Source organism: Sorex fumeus, unplaced genomic scaffold (genome assembly GCF_029834395.1).
Source record: "Sorex fumeus unplaced genomic scaffold, SorFum_2.1 ptg000130l, whole genome shotgun sequence".
NCBI classification, from domain to species: domain Eukaryota; kingdom Metazoa; phylum Chordata; class Mammalia; order Eulipotyphla; family Soricidae; genus Sorex; species Sorex fumeus.
The window spans coordinates 1,424,122-1,450,913 of NW_026606187.1; the positions used below are offsets into that span (position 1 = coordinate 1,424,122).

At 58.4% G+C, this 26,792-nt stretch overlaps 1 protein-coding gene across 1 annotated transcript; it reads left to right on the forward strand.

Moving 5' to 3' along the window:
- On the forward strand, positions 1–24,841 carry NSMCE1 (NSE1 homolog, SMC5-SMC6 complex component). The gene is made up of 8 exons (XM_056138944.1): positions 1–136; positions 7,392–7,539; positions 19,820–19,941; positions 20,753–20,830; positions 21,756–21,902; positions 24,134–24,250; positions 24,438–24,558; positions 24,716–24,841. Exons 2-8 carry the CDS (start codon positions 7,404–7,406, stop codon positions 24,793–24,795), a joined length of 801 nt encoding a protein of 266 aa, XP_055994919.1. The 5' UTR covers positions 1–136; positions 7,392–7,403; the 3' UTR covers positions 24,796–24,841.
- Positions 24,842–26,792: the final 1,951 nt, after the last annotated feature.

Here is a 26,792-nt window from a genome sequence, read left to right on the forward strand (position 1 = left end):
GGGGCGGGGCCGCACCCGCCTTTCTGCCCGCGCCGCCGGCCCAAGCGGGGCTGCGCCGGGGGGTCCGCGGTGGGCTAGCGCGGGGCTCCGAGGCCGACGGGGGGAGGACGACCCGCAAGGCGAGGGCGCGCAGCAGGTGGGGCCAGCACGGCGTGAGCCCGTGCCCGGGGCGGAGCGCGGGGCTTCCTGCTGGGGACGCGGAGCGGGCGCGGGGCCCCGAGACCCGCCGGCGGCCCCCGCGGGCCCGTCCGCACGGCCCACCCGCGGCGTGGACGCTGCCCTCGGGCTCGTCGGCGTCCGGCCCCCCCCACGCCGTCCTCGTGAAACTTCAGCCCTTCCGGCCCCGCGGAGGCGCGTGGGTCCCGCCAGCTGCCGCCTCCCGGCCTGGCTCTCGGCGCAGGGCTCCCCGTGGGGGTGTGCAGACCCCGAAACCCACCCCGGCCCAGGCTCCAGGGCGTCCCCCCCGTTTCCAGAGGCAGTGTGGTGCCCCAAGGCGCAGATGTTCTACTGTCCCCGACCCCCCGACCCCCACCCCCACCCCCGGGCAGCTTCCTTGTAACTCAAGTTGTTCCAACTTCCACCACGGTCCACGTGCAAACGGACACCAGTCGGGGCTAAGCGCCCACCTAGGTCAGATCCGGCATTCAAGCTTGAGATTGGGCTGGCAGATTTTAATTTTTCATTTCATTTTATTTTTATTTTTGTCAACAATGATGGGCCTCATTCTCCTGACCCCGAAAGAGCCTCTGATGTGGCACTTTCTAATAAAATCTCAGGGCTAGGACGAAGGAGACCTTACTGGTGCCTGCTCGGGGAAATCGATGAATAACAGGATGAGAGGGATACAATGGTTTATTAAGATTTTAGAATTGCAGGGGCCCCAAGGCATCGTTTCATGGTTGGCTGGCTTCTGGATCGGGAGGGTCACAGTGCCTGAATTCTCTTCTGAAGTTACCCTCCGCCCCCCCACCAGCCCACATGTCCATCTCTACCTGGTTGGCCTGGACCTAGCTCAGCCTTAGTTTCCTCTCTGAAATGGGCACATTTAAAAATAGGTAAAATGCTTTCCCCTTCAGGTTCTGCTGAGGATTAAATGAAACTGCTGGGAAAGCTCCTAGCACCAGCATGGTGGTGGTAGTGGAGGCTGGCCCGTGTCACCAGCGCTTATATTTGAAGGATTTGGGGAATCGGGAGCTGGCCCTCTCCCCTTCCTCTGTACCCCCTTCCCCGGCAAATAGACAACTGACCTCTGCATAAGCAGGTTGGCTCAGCTCCTCCTTCCCCAAATGATACGCCTTCTGCCATTCTTCATCTTACTGTTCACTTGGGTGCTCTGGCTGTTCCTTAACCTGTGCCTCACTTTTTTGTTTTTTTCAAGTTAAGCCACACAGCTTGCCTATAAGAAAGGAAGGCAAAGAGTCCCCGGGGGCCATGTTAGAAGTAGAACAGTAACAGCCCTTCTCGGGGAGCCCCCATGGAAGCCTTTTCTTCCCTCTGGGAAGATGACCAGGAAGATGACCTTTAAGATAACCTTGTTCTGCTTGTAGTACTTGTTTCCTTGTTTCTCCAGAGACTCTATACTCTTAGACCTTTTCCCTGGCGATTACTGCTGGTGATGGTCATGTCTATTTTGGAATTTGGTGCTGTCCGAAGGGAGTCCTGTGACTTTTTTTTTTTTTTTGGGCACATGATGTGTCTCTGAGATCTCCTGTAATGCTTTTGTCTTCATTGTGGTTTGAATCCTCCTGCGCGACTGTAGCTGTTGTTTGAGTTCTTCAGTTGCCCGGCATTTACGCTCTTGCCAGATTTCTGCTTTCCTGTGGTGTGTTCATAACCCCCTTTGCTGGGACACAGGGAAATGTCTCCATGAGGCAGGTGCCTAATTGTGGCCTCCCCGGGATGCCCACGGTTGCTGCAACACCGGCCCATTCTCTGGAGTGTGGATGAGTTTTCATGGTACCCCCGGAGGCTGAGAGAGTGTGCTCAGTCATTCATAGATTTATTATTATTTTTGTCTGTACGGTCACGGTCCTCCCTTTCTTCATCGATTTGCTCGAGCGGGCCCAGTAACATCTCCTTCGTGAGACTTGTTTTGTCTGTAACAGGGGAAATTTGAACCACTGGTTTTTCCGTTTTCCTTTGCTGGTGACATAGATTCCGTGCATTTTTGAATCTTAGTGTTATTTGTTTTTAACCAGGTGTGCATCACTTCGTAGAGTTGCAGATGCTCATTCTCCTCATCCAGTTCTTTCCCTTGTCGGGCTGACCGCCCTTCATGTTCCAGATGGGACCCTCCAGCGGTTTCTGCGTTACAGACCTTCCCCAGATCTCTGCTTTCTCCCTCTCAGCTGTTTCTGGTTTGTTCCTTTGGGTTGCTTGCTCTGTTTTGGGGCCACACCCTGGCGGTGCACCCCCTGGGGGTCATGGGGAGTCCTGCTTCACTGGGATCAAACCGGGGGCTCCTGGTTGTCCCATGGAGTTGTATCCCTGCACCCTTTCTCCATTTTGGGAAATGGAGTTGGTTAATCTAATGCGTTCTTTTATGGTTTTTACTTTTGCGTCTTGCGGGGACTCTGGGGCTTAGGAGACCCCCTGAGGGGCCCAACTGGTGGTTCCGTGCAAGAACCTGGGTATGTGTTGCTGCTATGACTCTGTGGTATCAGGGATTTCCTGGGACACCAAAGCAGTGCCAGCTGGGGGTGTGCCAGGGCCACAGCCCGTGGTTGCTCAGTTCAGGCGGCCACATAGTGCTGGAAACTGAACCCAGGTCGGGTGCCTGCTAGGCTTGTGCCCTCATCACCGTTACCTCCATTTTATCAAGGTTGTCTCCTGCCTTGTGGTCATAAATATATTCTTTTATGTAACAGCCCCAAATGATATCATCTCCTGTTTGTGAAACATTGACGTTCTTAAAGCGCACTTTGTGAATAGCGCTAGCTCCGTCGGCCTCGGTGCCTGCCAGGACAAGTTCTCCTTCCCTTATCTCTGCCAGGGAAGCCTTTGCCATCCTGCCTCTGTGTGTTGCACAGACATCGAAAACATCTTGTCAAATAACAGACACCAAAGCGTTTTGCGATCTGGGATTGGAGATCTTTGAGATGGTGTTGGATCAGTTTGGATTTTTAAGGGGCTCTGCTTTCCACACACCTTTTTTTCCCCACACACCTTTTTTTTTTCCCACACCTTAACATCTTTTTGTTTGCTATAGGTTTCTATAGATGTAAAGGAAGTCTTCCTTCCCACTGGGATGCCAAGTGTTTTAATTTTTTTAAATTAAATCATTTTGGGGGGAGGGGCACAGCTGGTGATACTCTAAGATTATTCCTGGCTCTGTATTCTAGGATCACTCCAGCATTGCTCAGGGATGTTGGGAATTGAACCGGAGTAGACAGCATGCCAGGCAAGCATCTGTCTTATTTAACTGTTATACTGTCTCCGGCCCCATGTTGGAGGTTTTTATATGAGTAAATGTTGAATTTTACCAGCTGTATTTTCTGCAACTATTGAAGTGAATGTAGCTTTTTCTCCTCTTGTTGTGATGAGTCACTTGGGTGAATCCAGATGTTAAACCATTGCCAGGATCACCCAGATGGGTCATGATAGGGCCTCCACTTACCCATGATAAACTTTTGCTTAGAACTTTTGCCTCTGTGTTCAGACTAGATACTGGTCTTTTATTTTAATTGCGTGCGAATTTTATTTTAGGTTTAGTGTCAAATTTGTGCTAGCCTTATCAGATGGTTTGGGTGGATTTGTTCTTTTTTTTTTTTTTGGCCTGGGGGATACTTATGTAACATTTATATCTCTTCTGAGAATGTTTAGTCAGAATGTTTAGTCACGTTTTCAGGGGGACCTGAAGTTTTTGTTAGGAGAAGATGTTTCCCGTAAAATGCTTTTAATGGTTGAAGATTGTTTAGGCTGAACTTTAAAAGAAGTTTTTGGGGGAGAAAAAGAAGTTTTTGGTCCAGTCTTCATGGATTTTCCATGACTCTCTTAGAGTGGGACTGCAGATTGTTGCGTTTATGTTAGCTTAAAAATGCTTATACTGATACTTTTCTTCTTTTTGTTCCAAATGTTGCTTATTTGCTAATCTTCCTCCAAAATCTTATTTGTAAGTTTATTGCTTGATTATCTTTTCAGAGTCTTGATCTCAGGGATGTTTCTTTGTTGGGTTTTTGTTCTTTGGTTATTTTTCTCTTTCCTTTGGATTTACTGTGCTGTTCTTTCTGTAATTTCTTTTTTCGGCAGGGTCTCCCTTGTGCTGGGTGAGGGGCCCCCGTGGTACCTGGCAGTTCAGTGCAGGGCCCCCTGAGGATGAGATCCTCTGGTGCTGCAGTATTGGGGGTCCCCAGGGGTCTCCAAGCACCACTGGCAGTGCTGCGGGGGGTGGGGTGTGGGAGGCACGTGTGGTGGTAGGATCGGACCCGGACCTGGTTGGGTACATGTCCATCCTCCTTCGCTTCATCTATCCCGGCTCCCTGGCACCTTCTTTTGTGTAGGTTCTTTAGATGGATTGATTTTCATGCCCCCCCCCCCCCTTTAAGAAATAGAAGCATTCAAGGCTTTTGATTTCCCTCGACTGCTCTAGTTGCTTCCACCAGTTTTAATGTGTAGATGTTTGTTACTTTTTGATGTAAAATATTTTAGCTAGTTTCCATTAATTCCTCTCTAAGAGTGGTTTAGAAGTATGGTTTATTATTATTATTATTATTATTATTATTATTTTCTAGTTTCTGATTCTCTTGTACTATGTTGAAGTATCTGGTCAGTTCCTTAGTTTTTGCTGACTTGCTTTCTGACCCTGGATATGTAGCAATTTGTTTTTTTTTTTTTTTTTTTGCTTTTGGGTCACACTGAGCAATGCTCAGGGGTTCCTCCTGGCTCTGCACTCAGGAATCACTCCTGGTGGTGCTCAGGGACCCATATGGGATGCTGGGAACCGAACCTGGGTCAGCCGCGTGCAAGGCAGACACCCTACCCACTGTGCTGTCGCTCCAGCCCCAATTTGGGTATGTTTGAGTGTGTGTGTGTGTGTGTGTGTGTGTGTGTATGTGTGTGTGTGTGTGTGTGTGTGTCCAGGCCCAGGACCTTCTCCATTGCTGAGCTATATTAGAACATTTTTTTTTCTGTATTTTGTTTATCATTTTTGCTGTCTTTATTTCCAAGTAATGCTTACCTTGGTAAAGGATATATTAATGTAGCCACTTTATATTGCTCTTTTCATATTTTTATGCTTTCGTATCCATTTTATTTTTTTAATTTTGTTTTGGTTGTGGGGTTACACCTGACAGTGCTTGGGGCTTGCTTCTGGCTCTGCCTTCAGAAGTTGTGTCTGGCAGGGCTCAGAGGATCTTAAGGGATGTCGGGATCCAATTCCGGTCCGCTGTGTGCCAGGCAAGAGCCCTACCCGCCCTGCCCACTGTACTGTCGCTCCAGTCCTTTTTTTTATGCCGCTTTAAAAAAAAATAAGAATTTGTGTATATGTAACTCTTTTGGTTAGTTCACTAATTAGGCCTTTCTGACTATATACTTTGACAAGTTTTGAAAATTCTGGTCTGGCAGCTTGGCTAAAGACCTGATTTGTTTAAGGACACTTTACTTTGGAACATCTTGGTTCCCACAGTTTTTCAGATAAAGGTAAAGGCCCTCCCGTTGATCGTCGATTTGCTCGAGCGGGCCCAGTAACGTCTCCATTGGAGACTTTGTTGTTACTGTGTCTGGCATATCGAATACTCTCGGTAGCTTGCCGGGCTCTCCGAGAGGGGCGGAGGAATCGAACTGATAAAAGCCTATAAATTCCTTAGCCTGGCTCGTGGTGTCCCGTGCCTTGCCCAGTCACGGGCACAGAAGGGACACTGAGGAAATGGAAGGGGGCAGAGGAATGGACACACCTCACCCGGGTGGACAGGAGCGGCAGAGTGGGAGCAGGAGCACAGTGTGGGACCGGGGAGGTTCACTGGACGGGGGGGACTGTTCTCTCAAGCTTCTGGGAGGGGACAAGGGCAGGAAGGATAGAGGATGGCGGAGGGAGATGAGTCTGACCTCGGGGTTGTGGAGGGGCGTGCTGGGGGCTCGTGGCCGTGGTTATCTAGCCAGAGAGAGGGGGCTTCCCAGCTCTCAGGCCCTCCGTGACTGGGGGTGCCTGCAGTTTGCTGCCTGCGTGCGACCTCCTGGTCCTTTGGCTGCCACCTCTCATTGAAACTGTATCGTATGCCTTTGAGGTAATTGTTATTATCACGGTCAGCTGGGGGTTAGGGGGGCTGAGCACATTAGCTTCAAATGCTTCTGTGCTAGACTGGCCTCAGGTAAGTGAATTTCTTCTCAGACCATCGAAAGTGAGTGTTAAAACCTTGGAATGCCAGACTGCTCTGGCATCAGAATTTCCAGGATTCTAGGTGTGTGTGTGTGTGTGTGTGTGTGTGTGTGTGTGTGTGTGTGTGTGGTCATGGGGAGGGAGGGAGGCATAGGTTGGGCTTGGGGGCCACACCTGCTCAGGGGTTACTCCTGTCTCTGCTCTCCGGGCTCACTCCTGGCTGTGCTTGGGAACCGTATAGGGTGCTGGGCACCCAGCCAGGGCCAACCACACGCAAGGCAAGTGCCTTGCCCACTCTCCTGTCATCGTCCTGCCCCAGGATTCTGTATTTTTCATCCACAGGGTGGGCGATGCCTTAGACCAGGCACTGGTCTCCGTGTCCCTGTTCTGGTTGTCCAGGCCACGCGCTGTGGCCTCCTGTTGCGGCCTTGCCAGTCTGTGGCAGCAGCAGGCTTTGCCGCTGGGCTTGTGCAATGCTCGTGCTGCCTCTGGCCCCTGTGGTTGGTTGAAAGAAGGTGCCGTTTTAGTGGACGGCCGACTTTAAGATACCCCACAGCCCTGCCCACGACCGTTATCTGATTGCTGTTTCAGGAAGGAGAAAGCGACTGGAGTTAGTTCGCTCGCTGTTTTTCTAAACCGCTGACCTATTTCAATTTGTTAGTGAGACCCTGGGGCCTCCGCCAAGTCTCATCCAGGCCCTGCGGTGGCTGAGCCAAGTCCAGGGCGTGTCCAGTTGTAGAAGTAGCGGAGGCCTCTCTAGAGCCTAGTTTGCTTCTCGGCCCTGCAGCCTGCATCTCTCGTCACGTCTGTTTCACGGATCCGAGATAGAAGCACCTCAAGGCTGAATTTCCTGATTCCATGCCCCCCTCCCATGAGAATCCAGGCCAGAATTGGCCCCACCGCCCAGGGTTCAATTGCCCGGACCCTGACCTTGTCGTGTTCCTTTGTTTCCTCGTGGACTGATCAAGCGGTCGGGAGTGCAGGGGCTGTGATCTGTTCATTCCTCAGCCCAGGCTGCCGCGTGCCCCTGTGTGGTGGTGGCAGCCCCGAGTGACTGGGCTTCCCTGCTTCCTCCTAGATCTCCGGGGCCATGCAGGGCAGCTCGCGCCGGGCGGGCGCCATGACGGACGTCCACCGGCGCTTCCTGCAGCTGCTGATGACGCACGGGGTGCTGGAGGAGTGGGAGGTGAAGCGTCTGCAGAAGCACTGCTACCGGGTCCACGACAGTGAGTAGCGCGCTCGTGCCTGCCCTGGGTCACGCCGCCGGGTGGTCGGCCCGTCTCACCCTCCACTCTATACCCAAAGGTCGTCGGAGTCGGAGCCCAGAGCGTCTGTCTGGCGTCTGAAGCCCTCTGGTCGTGGCTTTCCCCTGGGCTCGGGCTCCTCGTCCAGCCCAGGTGTTCTTGTTTCTAGACTGGGGATGGTCAGTTGAACCTGACCTGGGGGTTGGGTCGGGGTGGGGGGCTGAGATCAGGAGGCCTCATCTGGACAGAAAGCCTGGCCCGGAACAGTGCTCAGGGGAGAGTTAGGGGCAGCTCTGCATGGGGGGAGGACACAGCCTTGGACTGGCTGACGTGGAGACAGCGCCGCCTTGCAATGCCAGCTCTTGGCATCTGGAGTGTCTCGTTGGTCCTGGGAGTAAGGTGATGGGAAGAGCAGATGGCACACGAGGCCCTGGCAGAGGGCGGGAGCAGGCGGGAAAGCAGGGGACCACTGCAGTGATCCATTGGTGACATCAGGGATTTTGCTTCTCAGGAGGGTCACTATGGAGAGGATTTACTTTTTGCCTCCCTCCCTCCCTCCCTCCCTCCTTCCCTCCCTCCCTCCCTCCCTCCCTCCCTCCCTCCCTCCGTTCTGTTGTTCTTTCATTTTGTTTTTTTTGGGCTAAACCCAGCGATGCTCAGGTTACTCCTGGCTCTGCTCCCAGGGATCATTCCTGGCAGGGCTCAGGGGACCACCTGGGATGCCGAGGATCAAGCTCCGGTCAGCCGCATGTGAGACAGCTCCCTTCCCGCTGTACTATCTCTCCAGGCCCCTGGAGAGGACTTTGGGCAAGATGCTCAATGCATTTCGTTGATGGCGACCTCGTGTTCGGGTTTCTGTGCTGGGCAGAATGCAGAAGCCCCCCGGAAGTCGAGGTTCCCCTGTGAGTGGAGCAGTGCGGCTGATTATCTTCTCGACACCAAAGAGCACCTCGTCTTGATTTGGCTCTGCTGCTTTATTGGGAAAGCATGTGATGGCCGAGGAGACCCGCCACATCGAGGCCTGAGTTTGAAGCCCTGCACTGCATGGTCCCCAGGTCCCCAGGTGCCCATGGTGTGACCCGGCTGACCTGAGCACCACTGCCTGTGACCCCGGGGCTCTTCAAGGGTCACTGAGCGGGGTGGGGTGGGGGAAGCATCTCTCTGGTCTCCTCCAGCACTGTTGGGACAAGCTGTGAACTTCCCAGCTCGTAAGACTGAACTGAGTCTCCCTGGCAGTAGCCCCCGCCCCCCTCCAGCACTGCTTGGGTGCTCCCCACCCCTCCCTCAGTACCTGCCGCGGACTCGACCACTGCACTGTAGTGGTTGCCACGACTCCAATGAACAAAAGTTTAGGTCTTTGAAAAATGCTCCCCCCCCTTCGTTTTTACTTTGCCAAAAAAAATTGGAGAGAAGGTACATGAGAGAGTTGAGCCAGGGTGGGGCGGGCAGGAAGGTTAGGGAGGCACGGAATCCCCCCATGCCCCAGGGGTCCTGGGGAAGGCGCCCCAAGAGAGACCCTTGCCGTGTGGCAGGATGGGCCAGAGGGTTGGGGGGACGGGACAGGGACACAGTGTCTGCTGGAGTGTTCTGTGGTGCCTCAGGGGAAGGAAGAGGATGCTGACAGTGTGCAGGGAGGATGCGGCTGAGGAGCCTGGTCCACTGGATGGGCCCTCCCTCCGAATTCTGGGAGCTGGGTGGTCCCCGTTAAGCCACCGCTTGGGGGAGCCCTACCCGAGGAAGCCCATTTCCTGTCAACTTGGTGGAGCCACGTAATTTTCATTATATGGCCTGAAAATCACCAGTTTTGGGAAACTCTAGAACAAGATTCCATCACCGAGGGGAAGGGAAGGGAAGTTCTTAAGGGGTGTTTAGAGATCAGGGAGAATTCTTGTCTTTATGCCTACCGGGCTTTTCACTGCATTCTGGGACCTCTGGAAGGCTTCGCAGCAGGAAATGACGTCATTGGCACGACTGCTGACTTGTCTTGGTGGAGACATCCCATTTGCAACTGCCTGCTCTGTGGGAGGTGGGGTCTGGGAGGGCCGTTCCCTCACAGAGAGGGAAATTGCTTCGGCAAAAGACCGCAGCAGGCCTGGCGCACCCCTCCCCTCGCCCAGCTTGGTGAGGGCTCAGCCCTCCACTGTTAGTTCTCATGTAAGTCCCGAATTGGACTTTTGTGTGGATGGGGAAGTTTTGCTGCGAGGAACCAGATGATGTTGTTGTGTTAAGAGTGAAAGTGTTTTTGCCTTTCGCTTGACCTTTAAAATTGTGACCTAATTCAGGAAAGTCCTGTAGAATGTGTCTAGGAATTGTCGATTCCTCATGCTTCATGTGTTTATTTCTGTGCATAAGATATGGTTGTGGGGGCTGGAATGATAGTATGCCATGTAGGGTGTTTGCCTTGCACGCGACCTACCCAGGATCCAGTGCCCAGCGTCCCATCCGTTCCCCTGAACCTCCTGGGAGTGATCCCTGAACACAGGGATGGGAGTAAGCCCTGAGCACCACTGGGTGTGACCCAAATGCTGGGTGTGTGTGTGTGTGTGTGTGTGTGTGTGTGTGTGTGTGTATGGTTATGGCTTGAACAAATGTTTCCAGGGATTAGTAAGGTAAATATTTACAAGACTAGCATTAATTACTTAGCTTTTGTTGTGCTTAGAAAAAAACATTTGGGGGGTTCATCGATGTACACACGATTCTAGCTCCATGTTTTGGGTGGGTGGGGGAGGTTGCTGGGGGGTCTCTTCTGGTGGTGCTCAGGGATCCTTGTGTTGCCGGGGCTTGAACCCCAGCCATTGGCATGCTGCAAAGCATGCTCACCAGCCTTCGAACTATTTCCCTACCCCAGTCTAAAGTCTTTTGAAGAGATGGCCAGGAAAGCCCTTTTTCGCCAACCAAAAAAATATTTAGTGTCTCAGAATTATGAAACAAAAGAGTAATTGAAACTGTAAGTTACCCGCATTGCTTTTGGCCCATGGTGCTTGTCCAGTTTAGTCAAAGCATCTCCTGTTCTGAGCTTTCACTGGCGCTGTTCTTAACTGCCCCCGGGAGGACCAGTTCCCCCGTGCTCCTGAGTAGTGCAGCATTCAGATTTGGTTCTGACGGTTCTGACAGTGAATCTGGTCCCCAAGTGGCACTGGGGTTTAGGTTCTCGAGCACCTTTGACGTGGGTGCAGCACTTGCTTTTGTGCGCTCAGCCCTCTGACACGGTTTCCGAACATGTGTGTGTGTGTGTGTGTTGTGTGTGTGTGTGTGTGTGTGTATCAGGCCCCTGCCTGGGGCTGGGGACAGAGGCCAGGAAGGTTCTTTCTGAAGCTCAGACGGGATCTCGACAGGTCCCGGGACAGACGTAGGTACCAGAGACCTGGGCATGGTGCTTAGAAGACGTGGATTCTAGGAGTTCCGCGTTTACTATAGAGTCGTGGGCACCGACTTTCCTGCCTGTCTGAAATGATGACATTGTTGACAGACTGACACAGGCCCTCATAGTCCGCCAGGAGCCCTGGTCCGTTCTTAAGAGACCAGGGGCTAGGACTTCTTCCACCCCACACCAAATAGCTCTGGGCCTTTCTAACTCTGCTGTCCTATTCTCTGCATTTCCATCGGGTCTACTAATGCAACTGGGTTCTATGGAGTCTGGGGTGACATCACACCCCACATGCTCTGGGGGCTCTGTCCTACAAATCTACCCCCGCTTCACAGGCAGCTATCAGTCAGGGTTCCCGTGACTCCCTTCTCACGTGTAATATGTGTTCGAAGGGCTCACAGGACTCAGGAAAATACTTTCCTCCTATTTATTGGCTTATTATAAAGGTGCAGCCCAGGAGCGGGCAGGGTGATGCAGCGGTCAGGGTGGGGCATTCATGCCCTCATGCCCTTCCTCGGTGCTGTCTTCCCAGCAGCCAGCACAGCATCCTCAGAGTTCTCGGAACCCTCTTGCAGGTTTTTTTTTTAAATTTTTTTTTTTAATGGACGTTCCATTACATGGGTGCCAGTGATTCCTCTTCCTCCCCGGAGATTGTGTAATAAGGCCAAAAGTCGGCAGCTTCTAATCATGTCTTTCAGACGACCAGTCACGTCTTGAATTTATTCAGGAATCTGCCAAGAATTGCTTCACTAGAGCAAAAGATGATAGCACATTCTTTTTTTTGTCTTTTATTTTTTTGGGTCACACCCGGCAGTGCACAGGAATTACTCCTGGCTCTGCACTCAGGAATTGCTCCCGGTGGTGCTCAGGGACCATATGAGATGCTGGGAATCGAACCCGGGTCAGCCGCATGCAAGGCAAACGCCCTACCCGCTGTGCTATCACTCCAGCCCCATAGCATGTTCTTGCCACTCAGGAAATTCCTAGGGTTCTAGGAGTTTTCTAGAACCAGGAACTCGGTACAAAGACTTGGTGTCTTTCTTACGTGACAGGCAGGGATGGGATGAACACCACACCATTCTCGGTTCATTGCCATGAGAGGGGTTTTAGGCCAGGGCAGGGGAAACCCAGCAGGACAGAGTAGAGGAGGAGGAGGAGGGCTTGGGGAGAGATACAGAGAGGAAACTGCAGAGAAGGGTAGATGTGATCACCCACCACCACCAAGGATTCGACGGGGGGGGGAGACTCAGGTGCCGTGGAAAGGACCAGAGAGAAACAGTGCTGGCTCTTCACTACTGATGGGCGAGGATGCCTGCTCAAGACCCAAATGGCGTCAGTGGTGAATTCTACCAAACATTCAAGGAACAAGGAGTACTGATTCTACCCAAGACTTTCCCAGAAAATTGAAGAGTTGAAACACTTCGAAACTCACTTTGTGGGACTTCCATTATTCCGATATCAAAATCAGACAGAGCCATTGCCGGGTGTGATCCAAAAAGAACAAAAAATAGAAAAAGAAAACACATAACTGAAGTGGAAAATGGACAACATAAACAGCCCTCTTCACGGGAGATGTTGAATGCTGGATGGTAAGTGTGAAAGGTCCCTGACATCCCCCGGCATCAGGGGGACGCCAGTGAAAAGTGGTATTCGAGGTGCCATGCACAGCTGGCGTGGCTGCGATTCCAGTGCCAGTGGAGAGGGCAGAGCAGCAGCCAGGGGACGGGGCTCAGGGCCTTCTCCCACGGTGGGCGCTGTCCAAGGGCACGGCCGATCCGAAAAGCACGGTGGCCGTTTCAAGACAGCGATTTCTCTCCTGTGTCTTTAGTCTCGGGGGGGAAGGGAGAGGGAATGAAGATGGGTGTCCACGCAGAAGTTCGTACTTAAGTATTCAGCATTGGTGTGATTGCAGTGGCCCCAGAGCGGAAGCGTTCTTGTCCTCCGGCAGGGGAGCCGATAGATCGGCGGTGGTCACATCCGCATGAGGTAACGCTTTGAAAATGTCAACGAGAATCCTTGTGGCAGGCTCAGCAGGAGTGAAGCTCGGCCCAGTCAGGGAGTGAGAGAAGCCAGACCGAGTGAAGTCCTCACCGTGTGCATTTATTCAGACAGTGTTATAGATGGTGTGTACCACCTAGACAGCACCCCAGTGGTTGCTAGGACATGGTGGAGGGGAAGGGGTGTGCGGCGTGGGGAGATGGGTCATGGAGAGGCCTGAGGAAGGTTTGGGGGGTCGTGATAGGTCATCTTGACCGTGGCCGTGGTTTCTAGGTGGTATTCCTGTGGCAGCACGGAATAAATTGTACACCTGAAATGTGCGCAGTTTAGTGGGTGTCGGTTACGCTTCAGCAAAGCTGTTTCAGCTTCCTGATGGAAATCGGCTTGGATATTTGGTAGTTGTGTCACCTGGGTCGAGTCAGAAAGCCTCAGAGGTCGCTGCCGCTCGGCGTTTCCGGAACCTTCTGCTCGAACCCTGCAGGTGCTCAGTCAGTTGGTGAGGTGTAGGTGGGTGCTCTTCCTCTGCGTGTGTGAGCCCCCTGCCCTCTCTGGGACCCTCAGGCTCAAGTTGTCGCGTCTGGGATTGACGCCTTGCCAGCTTGCACCCTGTGCATCCTGGTAGGACAGATGCTCCTTCCCCGAGTCCGACTCACAGCGTTAGTTTAGTGTTACAGAAAGTTCCTTCAGTTTCCCCAAAACAGAGGCCAGGATTTTGCAGTTTCCCCAAAACAGAGGCCAGGATTTTGCAAGTGTCTGGGGTGTAGGGTCCTTAAGCCTGATGTTTTTTTTTCCTGGCACAGGGAGTGGCCTGAGGCACGGGGTGTGGGGGGGTAGGGGCGGGGAGGGGGGGTGGAGAGGTGGGGGCAGACCTGGGTCTCTTGGTAGGAGCCGTGTTGCAACAGCCTGCCTCAGAGTCATCTGCCCTGGTAGATGTTGGAGACGGATATCTCTGGCTGGCTTTTGTTGTTGAGCAAGTGGGCTTTTGAGAAAACCCTGGGATTGGGCCAGCTTATCTGACAGACCAGCTATCAGAAGCCCCTAGGAGTTTGAGGTGCTTTCCTGTCCCCTGCTGCTGACTGCTGCCTTCCAAATGGGTGCCAGGTTCATTTTGGGGTGGGGTGGGAGTTGGGGGGAGTTGGGGAGTTGGGACCTTCCTTGCCAGATGCTAGTAGAGATTTTTTTTCCAGTTTTTGGGTCACACCTAGTGATGGTGCTCAGGGGTTATTCCTGGCTCTGTACTCAAGACTTACTCCTGGCGGTGCTTGGGAGACTATATGGGATGCCGGGGATTGAACCCAGTTTGGCCACAACTCCCTCCCCGTTGTACTGTTGCTCTGGCCCCTAGAGATGCTTTTTAAAAAGATTTAAAATTTTTTTGGGGGGGCTAAGGAGATAGCTCAGAGTACTGGAACTGTGTGCAGGAGGCCTGTGTTGGTCCCTCGGCCTTTCCTGGTCGCTCGGGCATGGCCTTCCTGGGAATCATATGACGATGGCAGATGCAGCCCCAAGCAGATGTTGGCGCTGGGAGGTATGGGCACGGGTTTGTGAAGGAAGTCACGTAAAGTATTACAGGAAGAAAACATTTGCTGGGAGAGATTTAAAAAAAAAAATAGAGCAGTTTTTAGGAAACGGACAGGTCAGAGAGAATTTGCAGCTTCTCCCTGGGAGGTAGAATTCAGACAGGTGCTGTTAGGACCTTCTCCAGTGTGTCTGCTGACATCCCATATGGATGGTCCAAGCACCACCAGCTGGTCCAAGCACCGCCAGGAGTAACTCCTGAGTGCAGAGCCAGGAATAACCTTCTCCAGTGTCCTCTGTGGCATGGCTGTGGGCTGGCGCCTAGCCTGGCCTCAGCTCCCGGGCGGATCCTTGTCTGCCCTCTCTGTCCAGGACGGAGATTGTGTTGGGGCGCCGTTTGCACCCCGAGCTTGTGTCTGGAAGCAGACGTCTCTCATTGGGGGCTGCCCTGGCTGGCTTCCTGCGTTTGGTTTTGTGATCATTTTTGGGTTCTCTCTAGAAGTGTTCCTTTGTGGTTGTACTAGTCCCTTTCTATTTTGCCCCCCTTTGCCTCAAAAAGGAGATTCTGCTCTGCAGTACTCATCAACAAAAAGTGCTTTTCATTTTGAGGGAAAGTGTGGGAATCGTACAAGGAGCTTCTCCTGCATGCTTTGACTCTTTGGCGAAGGAGTTTCCATTTGAGCCTGGTTCTCCCCAGCACGACTGAATTCCTTAGGGAGTATTTCCTCGTGGTCTGGAGGTTCTCCTAAGGAGCCCCGCTCACAGGGACCTGGGCAGGACTGTCACTGCCTTTCCGTCCACAGCCGCTGAGGGCTCTGGCTGGTCCCAGGTTGTTCTTTCTGAAACTAAGGGCCTGCCCAGGGCTGGGAGTGGTGGTGCACTGTTCTGCACATCTCTTTAGGGACTTCTGTTTGGAACAACTCTTCGTTCTTTCCTTAACTTTTAACACCTGGGCATCCTTGGAGATTATGAAACTAGTCATTATCTATTATGATCTTTGTGATCCTGGGGGACAAACCCAGGCCCTCACGCGTGTGAGCGTACGCTCTTCCCTGGCCTCTCTGGCTAATGTTGTAGAATAGCTGTCTGCCACTCCCTTTCTGCCGGCTGTGAGGGACACACGCGGAGCGGCTCCCTCTCTCTGCTCTGGGGCCTGCTTAGGGCGTTCTCCCGCTCTCGGGGGGTGGGGGGGTGGGGGGCACTCGGGACTACTGGGCTGTTGGCTTGGTGCCAAACCCGGGGACCTGTGGGTGGCCTGTGTGAGTCTGGACGGATTCTGCAGCAGACAGCCACAGACGCCACTGCAGCACCAGGGGAGCCTGTGGAAGACACAGGCTCACACCAGGGACTTGGGACGCACTTTCCCTTTCTGCTTCTCAGCCCTTCCTTCTGAGGGGACTCCCTCTCTTCCCTGGATTAAGCGAGGGCGGCTGTGTGATGTGCCTGGCCCGGAGGCTTGGGCACTCGTGTGTGCTGCTTGTGGCAGCTTCGTCCCTTCGTGTCACCCAGCCCTGGAGGAGAGCGAGTGCCCGGATAGAGCCCCGAGTGTGGCCGGGAGCGGGGAGCAGTGACCCTGGAGGCACAGCAAGGAAACGCACAGAGTGGACAAAAATGTGTGCATGTATGTGCACGTGTATTTGATGTGTGTATAGTATGTGGTTTGTACATGAGTGCGTACGGTGTGGGTGTATATAGTACATGTGGTATATGTGTGCACGCGTGTGTGTGTTTGGTGTGTTGTGTGTTTGGTGTGAGTGCATAGTACGTGTGGCGAGCGTGTGTAAGCATGTGTTTGGTGTGTGCGTGTGTGTGCATACGTGTGTTTGGTGTGTGTGTGTCGTGTGCATGCATTGTGTATGTGTTTGGTGTGAGTGTATAGTAAGTGTTTCATGTGTATGGTGTGTTTGGTGTGTGTGCATGCATGTGTTTGGTATGTGATGTGTGTGCATGTGTGTGTGTCATGTGCGCGCATGCGTGTGTTTGGTGTGTATAGTGTCTGCACGTGTAGTGTGCATGCATGTGTGTGCGCATGTGTGTTGAGTATTGTGTGGTGTATGTGTGTGGTGCGATTATGTAATGTGTGGCGTGCGCATGCATGATTTGGGCCCTGTCAGTTGTAGGAGCAATAGTGGATGCCCGGAGATGCCAGGCGGCTGTGGGGCGCCCACGGTCTGCATACTGACCGCTGCCTTCCCGCCCTGCCGTGTCCACCCGCAGTCTGCACACTGACCCCCAGCGTCCTGTGGAGGGTGAAGGGACAGGGTGAAGCTGTGTTCCAAGCCTGCCCGGGCAGGGGGTCAGCTGGCCTTCCTTGCGGCGGGCAGAGGAGGGGGCTCTGTGTGGTGGGGGGGGGGGGGGGCGCAGGCTTAGTCCTGGGCGTGTGCTGTGGGGGGCGGTGCGGCTTTCTCTGCGGGGCCCGAAGCCAGCAATAGGAGAAGCGGCGGGAGCCCACTGAGCGCTGTGGCCTATCTGGTGTCCTCACATCGCTGGAAGCTGCCGAGAGGACCTGGCGCCCCTCCCCACTCACTGCTGCCAAGTGGCACCAGGGTCTAGTCCAGGCGGGGCCACCCCACCCCCTGCATTGTCCTCAGGAGACAGGTGGTCACGGGACGCGCCGCCCACACACGGGTGGTCACTTCGTATCCTACTTTCTACTGCTGTTTCCTCTGCCCAGAGCTTCCGTTTCCTCTTCGAGGGGAGGACAGTGGACTTCCTGTTTGTCCGCTGCCGGCGGGGGGCTGAGCCCTGGGCCTGAGGAGGAGCTCAGAGAAGCCCTCTGCTCTGTGGAGCGGAGTGTCCCCTTGGAGGAAGGCGCCTGTGTCCAGTCTGGCCACTGCCCTGTGTTGTGCATTTTCATTGCCCCGAGGGACCGACCTTTCCTGCTCACGGCAGCTGTCTCAGCATCTCCTCGGCTTCGGGTCTGGCCAAGCAGGGCCCAGGCCTCATGTGTAGGACCCCCCGTGCTTCCCATCTTCCCCCTTGGGCTGGGACCCTCCTGCGGTCCAGATCCCCGTGCCGGGGTCCCGAGGGATGCAGATGGTGTGTGGCGGGTGTGGGGGAGGTGCCCAGGAACGTGCGATCTGGAGTCTGCCGGGCCCGGGCCCGGTTCCATGCTTGGGGAACTCAGGGCAAGTGGTCTGACCTTGTGGGGCCTCTGGGGGATAGTGACGCTATTAATAACTTGCGGTGAAGTAGCTTGTGGTGCAGTGCACCCAGCCCTGCCGAGGCAGTCACAGCCCCACTGCAGGCCCATGGGCTTTAGTCTGACCAGAGTGGGGGTGCCCTGCTCCCGAGGATGGGGGTACTGCTGACCCCGGTACCCCAGGACCCCCGCTGGGCCTGGTTTGCGGGTGCTCTCTGCCCTCCGAGAGGCCGGCCTGGCCCTGGGCTTGCTCCTCAGGCGCCTGACTGGACTGTGCTCTGCCCTGCGGGAGCTCAGGTTTGGACCCTCCCTGTACCCTGTGTGGTCACGGGGTCTTGGTGGGGCAGGTATTTCCTCAAGGGGCAGAGCCCAGGCGGAGAGAGTTGCCCCGGGACTGTGTGCTCGTGCCTTCCACTCCCACATCTGTCGGGGCTGCCCCTGCTGAGACACCGTCCAGCAGGGCTCCTTCACCCCAGGGGTGGGTGGCAGCGTGGGTGGAGCAGGACCCCGACAGGCTGGTCCAGGACCCGAGGCCGGAGGTGCCCTTCTGGGGTGCCCTTGGCACCGAGCAGGCGGAGCCAACAACCCCCTATGCCACCAGCCGCTAAAAACGAGTTGGGGGCGTTTGGAATGGGCCACTCCTGGTGCTGCCCCCCGCCCCCTCCCCCCGTCCCCTGCTCCCTTGGAGAAGGTCTGACGGGCTCCGGGGGCCCCCTTGCCTCTGGCAGAGGATCCCTGGAACTCTGGGGAAGGGGCATGTGGAAGGACGCAGTGCGGCTTTGACGTGGCCAGGCCGTCCTTGGCCAGTGCAAGGCCCAGTTCCACCAGGCTGCCCTGGTGTAGGTCGTTCCCGGGGCCACGGCCACTTGGCCCAGCGCATTTCCTTCTGCACTGAGAATGCAGCAAAGATGCTGGTGACTGGCCTCAGGGCAGGGGCCGTCCTCACCCGAACCTGAGCCAGAGGCTTCCGGAAAGTCCGGCTTGCTCGACGGCTTTCTGCCCACTGGCGAGTTTCTGAATGATTCCAGGCCCTTGGGTGGAACATGTGGGTGAGTGACCCGCTTGCACAGCCGAGGGGCTGCCCGCTGCCAGGAGTCCTGGAGGCGGTCAGCCAAAGGAGGCTTATGTCAGCCCAGCAGGGGGGAAGGGCGGACGTCTGTCGGAGCCGCTGGGGACTGGGATGGTTCACGAGGCTGTGGGCAGTGGGGTGCCCCTGCGCGGTGCCCCCATGGGCCAGGCACTGATCCTTGCTGCTGCTTTAACCTGCAGCTCTTTGGGTTTGTTTTGGCCCTGACCAGCCCTCGGGGCTCACTCCTAGCGGGGCTCGGGAACCATGGGGGTTGCAGGGCGGGACCTGGGTCAGCCGCGTGCGTGTGCGGCCTGTCGCTGACCGCCTTCCCTCCACCCCCGTGCGCACCCTGGCCGTGCTCTGTCCTTCACCTAAGGGGCACACACTGCCCTTCTCTGCGGACTCTTGTCTTTTCTCTAGCATGACCAAGGCACACGTCACGTGGAGTCCTTTGAGTGAGTGGAAACAGCCGTGCGTCTCCGGGGCTTAAAAAGTTTCAAACGGAAGGGAAACCCCAGGCTGGCAGCAGAAGGCCCCTCGGCCCCCGGCACTGTGCCTGAGCGTCCCCTTACCCCACGGGGAACGGGCGTGCTGTGTGGCCCCGGCTCTCGGTCACAGGCGGTGTAGCCGGGGCTGGTGTCTAGTTGAGCGCCAGGAGCCCCAGCCCTTCTTGGGGGCTGTGGCCTGCCAGGGCACTGTGGGTGGGATCTGCTGATGATTCAGACGGAAAGTGCTTCCAGGGGCTTCCCTGCAGCAGGTGCCAGGGCCGGGCGTTGGTGACACCACCAGGCCCTGCCCAGGGTTGACACGAAGGGAGAGACTGTGTGTGTGGGGGGTGGTGGTGGTGGTGGTGCTGGGAGCAGGGGGAGGGGGTATTGTTGCAGGCTGAGGTGCTGGGCAGTGGCTGCAGAGCCGGCAGGGGCCGGCCATTCCAACTGCTCTGATCCTGCCTCCCGGGCCTCTGCACGCCACGCTACTGCTGTCTGCTGTCTGCGTGTCTGGAACACACCAGGGAGAACGAAGCCACATCGCCTGGGCACCGGCTCCAGGCGATGGCAGGGGCTGGGGCAGGAGCGGGGGCTGGCCTTGGCCCGGCCTTGGCCCGCCCGGCGTTGCTGGCCACTGTGGCCAGACTGTGGAGTGACTCTCTCGTGTCTGTCGTTTCCAGGCAGTGCTGCCGTGGAGAGGTTGGAGGACTTCATCAACACCATCAACGGTGCTCTGGGGTCCCTGTACATCGAGATCAAGAAGGGGCTCACCGAGGATGACGGGAGGCCAGTCTATGCGCTGGTGAGCGGCGGGCAGAGCCCTCTAGTGGCCACAGGGGCGAGTGGCAGTGAGGCCACCTGAGCTGAGATGGGAAAGGGGGTGGGAGTGGGGACACTGAGCCAGGATGGGAGAGAGGGGGCGGGGCGGGGGGCAGGGCTCTGAACCGGGAACAGGAGTGAGGGGGAGGGAGGCTCTGAGTTGGGACAAGAGGGGGGGGGGCGCTGAGCCCGGACAGGAGTGGGAGGGCGGGGTCTCTGAGCCGGGACAGGCGAGGGGCAGGAGGGGGTCTCTGAGCCGGGACAGGCGAGGGGCAGGAGGGGGTCTCTGAGCCGGGACAGCTCTCAGCCCAGCCTTCTTCCCACTTGCCACTGCCTCCAGCCTCTGGTCCCGTGGTGACAGCTCGGTGCTTGGTGCTCCAGCTCAGTGCTCAGCCCTGTCACCAAGGCAGCAGCCTTCCTGTGGCTCTGGGTGCTTGGTGAGGGTCCTGGCAGGGTGGGATCAGGGGCCAAGGCCGCCCCCTTGGAGTCGGGCACAGACCCTGGTTGGCTTGGGCCCCTATTGCTCCCGGGTCCCCTGCGAGCTGGGAAGAGGTGCAGTCGAGCGGGCGGGGTCCCTGGCTCGGCACCTGGCTTTAGCTGATGGAGGGGCCCCAGCGGGGGTCTCCCAGCCTTGACCCAACAAAGTGTGAGCGAGCCATGAGGTCAGTGGTGTTGGCGGTGCTGTGAGTCTGGGCATAGTCGGGTCCCAGTCCACGTGCACCAGAGGCTGGTGGGGTGGGCAGGGGGCTCCCCCCGCAGAGGGCACCAACCGCCTCCCTCTGCCTCGCCTGTAGGTCAACCTCGCCACGACCCCCATCTCCAAAATGGCGTCAGACTTTGCGGAGAATGAGCTGGATCTGTTCCGGAAGGCTGTGAGCACCATCTCTCTCCCAGGGGACCCTCCGTCCTCTCCCTTGGAAGTGGAAGCCACCGGGGCCAGGGCGCTGGCACGCAGCTGACCCTGGGTGCTTCACTCACTGCAGCCCTCGAGGTCCCAGACACAGTCGGGGGCGGCCCCGGGGCCCCAAGCACTACTGGACTGGGCTCGGCATCTCTGACACCGTAGGGCACTGCAGCCGCTTCCTCGGGGCCTTCCCTTGATCCATTGGGCCCCGGGACTCCTGAGCACCATTGGGGAGCCCGCCACTCCCTCCCCTAGGGGAAGCCACAGTCCCTATGGTCCCCCGGACTCATGAACCCAAGGCTGCAGTGTAATGGGCTCATGGCGCGGCTGTGCCTGTTGGCTCTGCGCTCCGCCCTCGACCCCTCTCCCGGCTGGTTCCTGCCGAGCCTGTGCTCCCTAGACTGGGGAAACGGCAGTCCCCCGCCTCCTGGCCCCAGGTTCCCTGCAGGGCTCGAGGGTTGGGATGGCATCAGGGTTTTCTACGCCTCTTGTGGGGTACGGCCCTGGTAGAGCACGGAGACCGCCTGGCCGTGGCATGAGTCCCCGGGGGTGCCCGCCGGCGTCTCCTGCTGCTGTGTCCCGCCTCCCCTTGGCCCCTGTGTGCTTCCTTCTGCCCCTCTCTTCCCCTCAGCCCTGCCTGACCCCCGCCTGCCCTGGGACTGCCGTGCTGCCTCCCCTCACGCCCCTGCCCCTCGGCCTTGGGGCATGGGGGGCAGCCGGGGCCATGGATTCTTGGGCAGGGTCTTTCCCGTGGGGTGGTGGTGTGGTTGGACGTGGTGTCAACTCTGCCTGGGGTCCAGCCCCCGTGGTTCGAGCGGATTCACTTTAGAGCGTTTTTTTTTTTTTTTTTTTGCTGGGTGACTTCTGAATGCGGGTCCTGCCCTCTCTTCCAGCTGGAGCTGATCCTCGAGTCGGACACCGGCTTTGCATCCTCCACGAATATTCTGAACCTGGTCGATAAACTGAAGGGCAAGAAGATGCGGAAGAAGGAGGCCGAGCAGGTGCTCCAGAAGTTCGTTCAGAACAAGTGGCTGGTCGAGGTATGTGGCTGGGCCGTCCCCTTGCTCTCCCGAGGGGAGTTCCCTGCCGGGACCTTCGGAGAGTTTGACCCCTCTAGTCCCTTCTCCGCCCAGTGTCCTGCCCACCCCCGTAGGGCCTTCCTGGGAGCCCCAGCTGGACCCAGGGCCAGGCCTGGGCCTGAGTCCCACGTGTGTGGGGGTGTCGTGGTCCCCAGCACGGGGCTGGCATGTGAGCAGGGGCGAGGGGGTCCTGCAAGGCTCACGTCCCATCCTCCCTGTCGCTTAGGCACAGGCAGAGGAGAAAGAGGAAGTGGTGTCAGGCTGTGGAGAGGCACCCAGGAAATCCGACAGCAGGTGGTGTCTGGGTGTCCCCTTGGGCAGCGCCGAGTTTCTGTTCTTCTTTCCTCAAGTGATGACCTTTGGTTCCGAGAACCTGAGGCCAGGGCTCAGCCCGCCGTGCTCGGGAAAGGGCCCCCCATTTCCTCCTTGGCGGGCCAGACCCGGGGCTGGAAGTGGCTGTCCTGGGCCGCCGTGGTGTCCCTTTCCTGCTGGGGGTCCCAGCCTGGGTTTGCGGCACCTGTGTCCCTGCAGGGGCGGGCTGGGAACGCTCGGTTCCTGTGGAAGGCAGGAGGGCCTGAGCTCAGAGCGTTCTTGGGGAGGGGGGCTCCGGGCCTTGCGTATTCCCCCGCCCGCCCGTGTTCTCAGCCAACTCAGTGCCGTGTCCTGGCTAATGCCGGCCGCTTGGGTGACGCCCCTCCCGGGCAGGGCCTGGCTGCAGCTCCCCTTCCCCCCCGGTGTGCCTTGCATCGGGAACATTCCGGGCAGCCCGTGATGGTCCCGGCTATCCCTGCGCTTCCCTCTGCTTGAATCCTGGCTCCCAGCACGGCTCTGTCCCGGGGAGGGGCCAGGCCCGACGAGGCCCAGTTCCTGCCGTCCTCGGGAGACCAGACACGCATGGCCTTCGAGTGACCCCGGGCCAGGTGCTGCCACACCCAGTCCGGGTCCTGCTGGCAGGGGCCCGGCCTCTCATCCCGGAGCCCGTGTGGTCCCCAGCAGGCCTGGCCTCTCAGAGCCCTCGTGCTGCTCCCTGGGCACGAGGGCGGGGTGGTGGGTGGTGCTGGCCCTCCAGGGAACAGCGCCTGGCCGGAGGGACATGTCTGAGGCTCAGACAGGGAACTCTCCAGACACGAAGTGTGGCCCTCGCCCGAGGCCTGTGCTTGGGTGCCCGGGGGGAGGTGCCCCGCGGGCCTCATCCCCGTGGGTCTCCAGGGGCCGATGCAGTGCCCACAGAGAGCCCTGCGCCCTAGAGGACAGCCTGCCGCAGTCCGGGTTCAGGATTGTTGCCAGGGGGCGCCGAGGTCTGGCCTTGCTTGGAGGGTCCTTGCTGGGGTCAGTGCTCCCGGCGCTGGAGTGAGCCAGTGGGCACTGCAGCACTGAGGGCCGAGGGAGGTGGCAGGACGGGGGTCTTGGGCTGTGTGGGGGCTGGGGTGCTCCGAGCACCCGCACTGTGGGCCACAGGGCTGGGAGCTCTAGGGTGGCTCGCTGGAGTGGGCCAGTTGTGTGAGGGCCATGAACCCAGGAGGGTGCTGCCCCTACCATCAGCCCTGTGCCCGGTGTCCATTGCATGGCCTCCAGCCCTAGGGGGAGGGCGGGCACTGCTGGGAGACCAGCCCTTGCGGTGGGCGAGAGTCAGACCGAAGAGCAGGAAAGTGGGGGGTCACGGGCCGCTCAGCCGCCTTGGCCGCCTGGGGGAGGGGCACCGGGGCAGCAGCTGACGTTGGCCTCCAGGCTTCCGTGGTCTTGTGACTTCTGGCGCACATCTGTCCCTCGGCCTCCCCAGCTGTGTGTGGGGCCTCACCGCTGTCCGTGAGCTTTGTGGCGGGGCCAGGGTCGTGGGCACTGTGGCAGGTGAAGCCCCGGCAGTGGGAGGGGCTGGGCTCTGCTCTGGACTGGGGGCGCTGGTCTCCAGGGGGAGGTGCCCGGCACGGCTCTCTGGGCACTTCAGTGTGGGGGCCCGCGGGGCCTGTTGTGCTTCTAGTCTCCCATCCTGCTGAGGGGCTGAGGGGCTGTGGCAGGCCCCGGAGGATACCAGGAAGGTGCCAAGGACGTGGGGGCTGTGGGGCCTCCCTTCCCCCGTGGCCGCTGCAGGGGCCAGTGTGGCCGGTGTCCACACGGGCTGGGCGGGGCGGCAGAGGGGCGGGCAGGTGAGTTCTGGGGTGCAGAGGCTGAGCACAGCCCCGTGTCCCCTGCAGAAGGAAGGGGAGTTCACCCTGCACAGCCGGGCCATCCTGGAGATGGAGCAGTACATCCGGGAGACCTTCGCCGACGCTGTGAAGGTGTGCAACATCTGCCACAGCCTCCTCATCCAGGTGTGTGTCTGTGTGTGGGGGGGGCATCCCCTCACCATGGGGATGTGGGCTGGGGGCACGGCCAGCCTCTGTGAGCTGCTGCACCGGGCCTCTGGGGGCAGTGCTGGCCGGGCACCCCGTGCTCCCTGCCCCGCGGGATGCGGTGCTCCTTTCCCCGGCTGAGACTGCGGGGTCTTGCCCGTGGCAGGGCCAGACCTGCGGGACCTGTGGCATCCGGATGCACCTGCCGTGCGTGGCCAAGTACTTCCAGGCCAACCCCGAGCCGAGGTGCCCCAACTGTGACGACCGCTGGCGCCACGAGGTCCCAGGTGGGTGTGCGGACGCGGCCACAGGCCTGAGGGTCCGGGACGGTGCCTCGAGCCCTGGGCCCACTGAATGGGACCACCTGGTGGGTGGCTGGGTGGGGGGGGGGTGCCTGTGGGCAGCCCCACCGACCCGCATCTCCCCGGCCCTATCTGTGCACAGAGGTCTTCGACCCCGAGCGGGAGAGGGAGGCCAGCGCCCCCAGGCCCACCCGGAAGTCCCTGCGGTCCAGGCAGCATTAGCAGCGTTGCATGAGGCCTTGCCGGGGAGACATCGGCGTCCCCCTGCCCACCCGTAGGCCCCAATAAAGGACCTGCTGCACACAGCCCGCGTGGCCGCGTCTCGCCCAGGCTCCGGGGCCCCTCCCCATGGCCGGGCTCAGTGGAGCCCCTCCGGTCCCGCCTGCAGCCCCCGGCCTTAGGCCTGCCCCCAACACTGCTCGCCCGTCCCCATGGCTGCACACAGTGCCCATTCGCCTGTCCTGGCACACCGTGGGCCTGTGACCTCAGGTGAACAGCAGCCTGCCTGCCAGTGACCCTCCCCCTATCCCCCCTCCCCCCCACCCCACCTGGGGAACCTGCCTGGACTCCACCTGCTCCCTGGCCTCTGGCATTAACCTCTCCGGGCTGGTCTGCCCCTGGGACCCCAGCAGCTGTCTAGCTCAGCCCAGTGCACACCACAGCAGCCCCTTAGTGACCCCCCCACCCGCCTGCCGCCCCCCCACACCCTCCCCTGACCCACCTTCCACCCCACCCAATGGTCCCCTACACCTCCCCCCATCTGCCTGCCGGGCCCCCCGCTTCGCCACACCTCCTCTATCCGCCTGCACCCCAGCTGGCTCCCCGGGGCCTCAGTGCCCACTGGTGGCACTGGGTCTGGGTGGCCTAAGACCCCTCCCCACTTTCCTGTCCCTGCCTTTGGGCCCCGGACCTCAGCCTCCCTCCCCAGCCCATCCCCTGCTTCTGGCTTGGGCAGCATCACCACCTGCAGCTCCCGGGCCCCCTCCCGCCCTTGTCCACATGCCTGTGTCCCCCCTCCCTGGTCTGTCAGCACCCTCCTACTCGTGACAGGACACCTAACCTGCTCAGTGTTCCTGAGGGGCGTGTCCAGGCCAGGCTGCGCAGCTGCTCCAGCCCAGCCCCGATTTCTCTATTTCTGTGCCTGGTGTCTTGACGAGTCCTGGGTTCCAGCCTGCACGATGGTCGCCCCCCTGAATCCTGCACCCATGGGCAGGTGGCAGGGGGAAGGGCGGGTCTCACAGAGCGGCCCTGCCCCAGCCCTAGCACCGAGCTGCCCAAGGCCCCGACTATGACTTCAGCCGACGACCTGAAGTGAGGCCTCCTGGTGGCAGATGCCGTGTGCAGGCCGGAGCCAGAGCATGACGGAGCCCACGGGGGATGGAGCGAGGCACCGAGCCCTGGATAAAGCCCCCGCCTCAGTGATTGCCAGAGGGGTCTTTCTGGAGAGGGGGAGACACAACATTGTAAGAGGGACGCCTCCCATGGCGGGAAATGCTGCCAGACCCGTGTCCTCATCCTCTCTCCCTCAGGGCGCAGCTTGGTCCCCCCCCCCCCACACACACACACTCCCTTCGGGGTCTGCCCTGTTTCTTGAGGCCAAAGTCAAGCCAGCAGGAGCTGGTGTGGCCCTGTGGCTTCCGCCCCCTCACAGGGGGCTCCTGGGGTCCCTGCCTGCCTGCGGTCAGTCCCCAGAACTCTGGCCTTGACGCCTGCACTGCCACCAGCGAGGGCAGGGTTCCAGCCTCGCCCCTGCGTGGCCCAAGGCTGTGCAGATTCAGCCCTTGCCGGGCCCCATCTTCCCGCTCTGCTTCCGGGGCCCTCGGCGTCCTGGCCCGCGGCTCGGGTCCTTCCGCTGGGCTCCCTGCTGCCCTTCACCAGACCCTGTGACCAGCCCCAGCTCCGCCAGCTGAGCACCACACTTAACCCTGCCCTGCCTTGCCTCACTGTCCATCTGCTCCCCATACACTGGGTCAGCCGGCCATCAGAGAGACCCCAGGAGAGGGACACCCTAGCCTGCCCTAAGAGCCAGGCTGTTCATCCGTACCCCACGATAGAACTCAGTGCAGTGATTTGTGGGCGGGGAACAGCCTGGCCAAACCAGCAGAGGGGCTCGGTACAAGCCGGTCTACCCACTGGGCTTCCTGTGGGTCCTGGGCTGCCTCCCACCAGCACCTCCACACCGTCCCCTGCCGTAGAGCTGACCTGCGATCCAGGTCACA

Excerpts from the sequence above, each read along its gene's own strand:
- NSMCE1 (XM_056138944.1), top strand. The coding sequence starts at position 7,404 with ATGCAGGGCAGCTCGCGCCGGGCGGGCGCCATGACGGACGTCCACCGG. Across the intron at positions 7,540-19,819 it reads CTGCTACCGGGTCCACGACA|GCAGTGCTGCCGTGGAGAGG; the intron begins GTGAGTAGCGCG and ends TGTCGTTTCCAG. Across the intron at positions 24,251-24,437 it reads GCCACAGCCTCCTCATCCAG|GGCCAGACCTGCGGGACCTG; the intron begins GTGTGTGTCTGT and ends TGCCCGTGGCAG.